At 36.7% G+C, this 9,255-nt stretch overlaps 1 protein-coding gene across 4 annotated transcripts in view; it reads right to left on the minus strand.

Annotated features, from left to right (window-relative positions):
* Positions 1–9,255, minus strand: part of rnf34b (ring finger protein 34b) — a 27,786-nt gene that overhangs the window by 12,018 nt on the left and 6,513 nt on the right. For all 4 annotated transcript variants that reach the window (XM_024299821.1, XM_024299819.2, XM_024299818.2 and 1 more), the window contains exon 2: positions 3,111–3,329. In XM_024299821.1, coding sequence (XP_024155589.1) covers positions 3,111–3,329 — 219 coding nt within the window. The remainder of the gene's footprint in view (positions 1–3,110; positions 3,330–9,255) is intronic.

Genomic DNA, 9,255 nt, shown 5'->3' on the forward strand with positions numbered 1-9,255 from the left:
CTTTTATGTCTGCAGTATTACTCTAAGAAAACAAAGATGCTGACATAAGAAACGAACAGAAATAAAAAGTCTGATCACAAAACCCAAATTCTCTATATCTAAGTGACCATGGTGTAAGTAGGGTAATACCCAACAAAGTGTTTTAAAGTGTTTTAAATTAAGTTGCATTAATAAATATTGACTCTTTAATTAATTCTTTTTAATTAATCGTGTGCGTTAACACGTTAACATTCACAGCCCTAGTAATTTCATTTTACTTTTCTTTGCCACCTTCTAAAATTCAAAGTTGAATTCAATTTGAACTGTAAGAAAACTATTTAACCTTTGACCAGCTCCCCGTCTGACGACAGTAAATGTGTGTGGTCACTTTGTTCACCTGGCCCTTTATCGAGACAATTTGAAACTTTTTTTTTGTGCCACTTTCTGGTTGTTTTCTTAACAGGATCTTTTCCAAAAATGGGCAAATATGCAGAACAAAGAATCCTGACAGCAGCTGTTAAACATCAATCACTTCCTTTTGTGCTCAGTTTTATTGTCCAACTAAGAAAAAAAATGATGAGCTTAAAAAAAAAATCACTACAGTTTTTTTTTTAAATATTAATCTAACCATAGAAATATAATTTTCTTTATGATCTGACTAATTATGTTTCTTTTCTGTTGGATTGATCTCAGATCAGTGAATCGGATCGTTCAAAATGATCCAAAAATCGAAGTTGAATCAAATCGTCAACCACAAATATCAAATTGTTAAAATGAATCGTTCCACCCCTACTGGGAGCTGATCAGACTACCTCACTGTACTTTAATCTAAAGGTCACTAGAAGTCAAGACATCCCCCTGGTTCTTACAACAGAAAGGATGTGATTTTTATTTTTTTAATCCTCGTTTTCACTTTTAACATCTTTACATCTACTCTAAAGTGCCAAGCGTCTTTTTTATGTGACAAATATGCTATTTCTCAAACCAAATTTTTCATTATTCACAATGATTTGAATAAAGAAATACTCAAAAATGAAACTTTCTTTCCTCTATTATCAGAAAAATGCCACAAGAACATGTTAACAACACCAAAAACACCAAAAAAGTGTCCCAGTGAACCAGTTTTTGTCTCAATCAAAGGGCTAAATTTGATCCACTATTAATGTTTGGTTTGGTTTGCACACAAACATCGACTGAAAGATTTTTATTATTTTTATTTGCTGTACAAAATTGACAGTTTTAGGGCAAAAAAGGGTTTTGAAACGGCCCAGAGTCCCTCTGCTCTGTGTGGGTTTACTTTGTAACAAAAAATAAAATTCAAAACCAAAAGTTTGATCTTTTTTGGGTGTATTTAAAGAAAGCCCCAGTACACAGCGGTGGTTTCTGACATTTAACGGGCGTCACATCGACTCAGAGCCACTGAGTAAATCGACACTTCAAAAACGGGCGGCGAAGCGGGTCAGCCGCGGCCGTGAACGTGTTCTTATCACCTGAAAACAAGAATGCCGAGGATCCAGCCGGGGGCACATTCCCTGCAGCTGTAGCTAATCCTCAGACAGCTTTTTATTATGGGGATGGAAATATCCAAGTTAATCGCAAAGTAGAGTCAGAAAAAGGCAAAAACTCCTGCGAGGGATGAAAGAGCGATCAGGAGCAGCAAGAAGAAAATTTTTATCAGTGTGTTTGACTGTAAATACAGATCCACTCCTCCCCCATTAAACTGGACAGAGACTGAAAATGCCAAAGTGACTCAAAGCAGAAACCTTTCCACTAGAAAAACACGAGTCTGGACTGAATTATGCTGGTTTTAGACGTAATTTCTTTAAAAAATTCAATCTATAAAGCAACATTTGCTCTTTTTTTACGACCAAAATGAGCTCAATTTAACCTCTGATGTTCAGCTGCACATGATGTATCACATCACGTCACCTCTGATTAAAAAACTGACAGGCCGAAATAAATGAACGGCTTATAAAATCTAATTACGCCTTATCGTTTCACAGACTGTAGAACCACCTTTATCAGCTGTAACCTGCAGTAATCATTTCTGCATGACAATATCAGTGACTCACATCTTTAAGAAAACATTTTGGTACAAAATCCCTTTAATTCATTTGAGTTTTGGAGGATTTATTATTTATTTTTAGTCTGAATGCTAAAATAGTAGCCTATTATGCTTATAAAATAGTTAATTAAAGCAGTTTTATCAATTTTAGTCACATATTCCTTTTATTATCCTTAAATACGTTTAAAATTGTTCAGTCAATCAAACAATTGGAAGAAAAAAATCCTAAAAAGAAATATTTACAACACTTTATTTAATGGTTAATTAATGCTTATCCAAGCATTTACTAACACTAATTAAGGTATCCTCATTGTAAATTGTTATAAAAAAAATCTAGGTTGTAGAAAATATTTTTTCTTGGTAATAAGTCAAACCAAGAAATGATGTAACAAAAACCCTTAAATACCTTTTAACCCTTCGACTCCCTGCATCATTGGCTATCATTTAAGCAGAATGACTGAATGACATACGTGACACTGTTTCAAACCCGTTTTCCTGCTTATGAGGCTTTTAGGCAGACCTGTCTTTTCCTCTTTTGGACATTTTTTTCCTAAAATGAATCATTGAGCCACAGCAGGTCTGAGTTTCTTCAGATAACAAAAGTTGTAGCAGATTTCGGGGGTCTGGAAGGAAAAGGAAAACCACTATTGTTGATGGTTGTGACAAAACTGTTGATCTGAGGAAGACATTCTCAAACTATTGCTTCTCCTGTCAGACAAGTGGAATATTCTGCACGGGATTCACCAGGAGGGGTTTTCACTTGACAGAAAAAGTAAAAGACAAAAAAGTTCCAAAAGTTACATTCAAATTCGATGAGCTGCAATGTTGTTTATTTAAAAAAAAAATCCCATGATTCTTTGGTGGCATGGATCCCTTGTATAGGTGGAAGTATAATGGTTTGGGCTAGTTTTACAGGCACAAAATTGTTCTTGAGTCAAAATGAGGTCATCTTTGAGACAACTTAAGCCAAACTGCAAAAAAAAGACATGCTTCTCCAGACGATACCATCTGTGAATCCTGTTTTTTTGTGTTAATTTGATCCTCCCTCACTCAGGCTTAGATTTACCTTGCGTCTAAACACAGAGAAGGCGAGTCCGCAGGCCTTGCACAGCTGCCCGGCGCTCCCTGCGCTGGTGGGGGGGTAGGTGGAGTACCCTGCGCTCGGGGCGAAGCGAAAGGGTCCCGCCCCAGCTCCAAACCCTGGCTGTTGTGCCCGCACCGTCCCGGTGCCCATCACCTCGTTCAGCAGCCCGCAGCATGACGCCCACATGGACGATGCTCCTGCCTGTCCGAATGGAGGGACACGAAAACATTTTACTATGAAAAGCATTTCAGGATAACAATCAGAGTAAATAGTGAGCTGGAAAGTTGGAGGACTTTCTACTTATCACTGTTTTATCTGATTTATTTTTCAGATGCATACTTTTTTAATAAAATTACTTTGATTAGGAGAATTTAAAAAAAAGTTGCATTTATAAACGTTTCCATTTTACAAAAAGCTACCAAAGTACAAAAAAATTACAAAAAGGTAAATTAATTCAAATGTTTTAACCACAAAGTTCGAATTTTAGACTAGTTCTAGTAAATTCATAACGATTTTGCTAGGTAAATTACATTAGATTAAAGCCAGTTCCTGAAAAAAAACATGCTGATGCTGCAGAAGATTTGTGGTTTGGGAAAGCAATTTCTGCAGTTTGACCTTTTTCTACATCAGTTTTTTAGACGTCTTCTTTAAGTGAGTTAATCTGATGTCGGAGCTTCTTTCTTAAAACACAATGAATTGATTTTACGCTCTATGAAATGTTTTCTTTGCTGCAGGAAGAAAGTGATGAAATCCTCAGCTGGCAGCTTGTTTACTTCTGCCAGTAATTCCTCGAGGAAAAGTCGTTCTTTAACCACATTAGTCCACAAAACGCACATTTGTAAACTTCTGCTTCGGCGTGAAACAGTTGCATAAATGTCTCTATGGGGGACAAAAATTCTAAAAACCACCATCAACACTTTAAGTTTGCTTTTAGATTGTAAATCACTAAATTTTATGATGATTTATTTGATGCAAACTATTATGTTTATTGTAAATAAAAGGATAAAAACATTATTTTTAAATGTGGGTGAAACTTAAACTGAAAAAAATAACTAATAAGATTTAATCCTCGTAACAGTTTGCACTAACAATTCCTAATTAAATTTTACTACATTTATGAATATAAAAACTACCAACAACAATCTAGTAAAATGTACTTACGTCCATAAGTAAGATTATGATCCAATCTTAAGTAAATAAAACAAACACACATTTCTTTAATAAAATTTACATAATATTAATGAAAGTTATTAAAACAATTTGAGAAGTAGATCTTACTAATAAACAATATACATTTTTGACTACTCATAAAAAATAGGTAAACTTTAAGTTCTTTGCTAGAAAAATCTCTGTATTTGCATAATCTTTGAATAATTATGTAGCTATTTCGAGGAATAATTAAGTATATATTACTGAAGTAAAAAGTTTTGTCTATGCTTAAGAGGCTTTTTTTGGTCATTTTAGCATCTAAATTACATTTTTTACGTGATTAAATTAATGATTTGACGTACAGATGGAGAAATCAGATAAAAATTCAGGAGTAAGTACATTTTGTGGTAATAAATAATAGCGTTTGACACTGGTATCCTGCAAAAACAAAAAAATCATATTAAAATATATTTCTCCAGCTTGCTTTTGGAGTTTAAATAATCTATAAATCTTTGCTTCTCAAATAATACAAACACATCTATCTTTTTTTCCATTTCGGGTTTTTAAATAATAAAGTGAGCTTCATCATCCATCTTTAAAATTTTGGAATTAAATGTTAAATTTCCTTATAAATGTAGCTTAAAACAACTAAATAAAAAGAAAAGATTTATGTTTATTAAAAAAAAAAAAACACTTGAAACAAACTGGTTTCCTTTGTGATCAAGAAAAGACAATTATATGCATTTTATATCAACTTTTATAGTATATCGTATTTGCTGTTTGACAATTGGATCAAGAAAGCAGCATAGGAATGTGAACCAAAAAAATGCCCCCAAAACGTCAAGATTTTCAGCTGTCGGGGTGTACCTCAGGGGTACCGTCTCCTCATGTCAGAGACAGTTTTCACGCTCCCGGTTTGAGCGGCGTGAGGCTGCGGATGAGCACGTCTGAGAGTTTGATGGCCTGAAAAAACGCAGTAAATCTTCTTTTCTTTGTCTTCCATCAGTATGAACAAACGTTGTAGCAGATTAAAGCCCGGATCCACCACTCCAGAGTTTAATGGATCAGATTTCTATCGATTGTAGCTTTGGAGCAATCCCACAGAGAGTTTTCCTGAAGAGCAGGAAAATTAAAACCAAAAAAAAAAGAAGCGCTTAATAAATATTATAACCTGCAAAAATACACAGACAGCTGAGAATTTTTTTTTTAATGTTTTTAAGTTTAATGTGTTGGTCAAAAATTAATAAAACTGATTTTTTACATCAAAATTTTATTTTTTTTTGCATTTTACAAGGTTTTACAAACAGAAAATGTAAAATATTGCTTTTCTGGATGTTTATCCATGTCGGGGATTAAAAGTCAAGACGGGACAGACGGGAATCAAAAATGAGGCTTGTTGGATTCCACTGATGACAGGAGGAGGAGGAGGGAGGAAGAGGAGAAGAATACGCCTTGTGTTGTTGCCCAGCCTGCACAATCAATAGCTGACATGAGCATAATGTAAGCCCTCTGTGCTTCCCAGCTCTGTGCGGAAAACAATGGAATTCACGGGTCCTGCCATGCCTGTGCTGAGGGCAGCGCTCCGCTCCAGCTTGTCACAAACACGCCGAGATCCGACCTCACCCATCTGCCCAGGGATTCCTTATGTAATTCTGAGAGGAAGCCAGTATTTGTGGAGTGAGGTCAAGTAAAAAAAATCTTAAGCAGACTCTCAGGTCTTGCATGTAGACTAACATCTCCCCTTGTTGGTCTCTCTCATCCTTAAACGGAAAAATGAGTATGTTTTTAGGATGAAGCTGCAGCCCAGCCATCAAAAATCCATGTTTTCTGGCTCAAAGCCAGACCGACTTCCCCCTGTCACTTCCACAAAAACGTTGAGTGCCGTGCAGGCGGGGAGTCCCAAACAAACAAGAGCTGTTTATTTGAGCGATACAACCTGTGAGAATGAGGCCTATTTTTATCCTTTCCATCAACCACTTTTGAACGGTCGACATTTGGCAGATAGTTGAGACGTTCCCGGAGCGGCTGACGATGGAACGCGATCAGCAAACAGTCCGGCCCCAACAAAACACCGAAGAGAAGCAAATACAGACAGAAGCACAGACTTAAATAGAAAAACCCACCAAAAAAATCAGCTTTAGGAGGTCAAACCGCATGACAAAACTTAGAACGGCACTAATTGGGCTGCAGACAAGCAGACCAGTGGGTTTAAGTTGAGCTAAAATGATCTCTTTTCTCTAGCTTCATTTGAGCTGCATCAGTAACTATATATATAGAGGTTTAGTAGAAGTACTAATGCATTTCCTGGGAGGGCTAACAATAACTGAGCCACACAGAAACAACAAACAAATGTCACAAAGTAACTGATAACATTCACTTTAGCAAAAAGAAATATACACAATTAAAAATACATTACTAATTCATAATTATTATTTTTTAAATTAACACAAAATATAACTTGCCTGTTATTCTCAGTGAGAAATCATTAGTTAAGAGAAATGACGGTTTGTCTTGTTGTTCCCGGCGCTGCATTAAAAAAAGAGTGTAAGCCAAGCAGTCCTGATGAGCATCAATACGTGATGAGCTGGGAGTGAGACCGGACACGTCGAGGTAATACATCTCCTGAGACGGAGGAAAGCTTTTATGCAAACAGTTTAAGGGGCGCACATGCGTGTTGGATATTCGGCTTACATCAAAGGCCTTCGGTGCTGATAGGATCTATTGTGCTGGAATGCTGCAGCAGGAAGTTGGAGTGAGGTAAAGTGATAAATATTATATTATATTATAGAGACTAAAAACATTTATGGGTAAGCGTTTAAATAGCTCAAACTGTATAATCAGAGGGATCTAAAGCAGGAAAAACACACAATTCCCATTATGATTGTCTTATATTCTAAGTGTTTTTAATTATGATTATGCTGTTTTTAGCCAAAACGCAAACTGTCATTTTCTAGGACATAATTTCTGCAGAGCGGCAGGAGTTCATTAGAAATTTCCTTCTGAGTTGTGGGTGGGACAGAGTAAGCCCGCCCTCATTTCCCATTATCAATCTGTTAACTCCTATTAATGGTGTAAGAAAAATGGCGAGTTTTAGAGCCAAAAGCCAGAGGAAAACAAAGATATCCATGGATCTGTTTGTCTACAAGTGGATTTACCAGAATGGAGCACAACTTGTGGATTGCCAATTGCAGCACCTACGTCACATTCACAAGCTTTTTTAACTGCATTTTTTCCTGATTCACAGCAATTTGAATACAAAATACTCAGAAATGCGATGTTAGGTTAAATTATCTTTATATATGTTCTAGGTCATGAGAAAAATGCAACAAAACTGCAAACCTAAATTTTCATTGGAGTAGGTTTTTAAGTGTACATTTTCATTTTTTGTTTAACTTTTACCTTTGAAAAATGTTTATTATTTCTTTCAAGATGCTTTTTGTTGCAATTTAATACAGAAATTACATTCAAAGTTAGGCTTAAATCGTTCTTCTTTGGACAGGATTATTGGCAAGCTAGTCAGAGAATGTTTCACTTATTGATCCTCTACCTCACCTATTGTAATAAAGTTAGGGGAAACAATGATAATATTCATTACATCCATTATACATATTTCTAAGAACTAAGCAGAGGGAAGACGGTGGCCTTGTGGTAGAGTGTCCGCCCTGAGATTGGAAGGTCGTGGGTTCAAATCCCGGCCGAGTCATACCAAAGACTCTAAAAATGGGACCCAGTGCCTCTCTGCTTGGCACTCAGCACTAAGGAGTTGGACTGGGGGGTTAAACCACCAAATGGTTCCCGAGCGTGGCTGTGTCTGCAGCTCACCGCTCCCCCAGGGGATGGGTCAAATGCGGAGAACAAATTTCACACACCTAGGTGCGTGACAAATAGTGGGACTTTAACTTTATAAACAGAGTTATTCCCCCTGCTGCTGTGGTTTACGTGGGTTTAGATTCATATTATATTAATACTGATATGTGGGTTTTCTATTGTTATTATTACCATCTGCTATATGTGCTATGCTGTATGCAACTTACTACTGATATGTTTGAATTAAGTGTCAAAAGCAATTAGTTGCCAGTAGGTTGACAAGTTAAAAGCTGGGGAAAGTATGGTGGGCGGGGGTTCCGTCCTCTATTTTCATTCCCTCTATTCTTTTCAGCTATTTTTCATTTAGTTCCACATGCCTCTGTTTGGTGCAGTGTGATTCATTTGTTGTTCCTTGAGCGGGAGAGTCTCCAGATTACAGACGGCTCATCTGTGCTCTTATTCTTGGCCGTGGACCTTGCCTCTGGCTCGTCACAGAGCGGGAGAGATTCCAGATTTCAGGTGGCTTGTCTGTGCTCCCTTTCCAGAGGACCTTGGCTCTGGCTTGACTCGCGCTCCCAGTTCTGTCTGTATAAAACCCATTTGCTACACTATTCAAACATAGTTGTAGAGTTAGATAAGCAAATTTTTCTTTAACAGTCCCAATACATCAACTGTCTGTCCTGGGAGAGGATTCCTCCTTCACGTGGACATCCCTGAGGTTTCCATTTTTTCTGCAATCTGTTTTTGTTTTTTAGGAGTTTTTCTTTACTGAGAAGGAGGGTTTAAGGGCAGGAATAACCAGTTTAGTCTGTTTAGGTTAGTTTAGCAACCAGCAATTGTTCTTATTTTATGACTGTCTTCATGTTTTTGGACAATAACTGGTGTGAAGCCCATTGAGACAACTAGAATTTAATTGAAATTTACTAAATACTATGCATTAAAAAGTTACTAAAAGAAAAAAAAAAAAAAATAATAATAATAATAATTCTGTAAATCAGTTTCAGCTGCACAAAAGACAATAAAAAAAAGTTGAGTCAGGTTGTGGATCTCTGTTGCGTCTCCGTCCTCCTTCTCTGTCTGTCCGGTTTCCTATCTCTCCTCACACAGGCCCCCAGATAAAAGCAAAGGAATTAAAAATTAAAAGCTCCTCCATTAGACTGATGGAAACATT

The sequence above is a fragment of the Oryzias melastigma genome, linkage group LG12 (genome assembly GCF_002922805.2).
Source record: "Oryzias melastigma strain HK-1 linkage group LG12, ASM292280v2, whole genome shotgun sequence".
In the NCBI taxonomy this organism is placed as follows: Eukaryota; Metazoa; Chordata; class Actinopteri; order Beloniformes; family Adrianichthyidae; genus Oryzias; species Oryzias melastigma.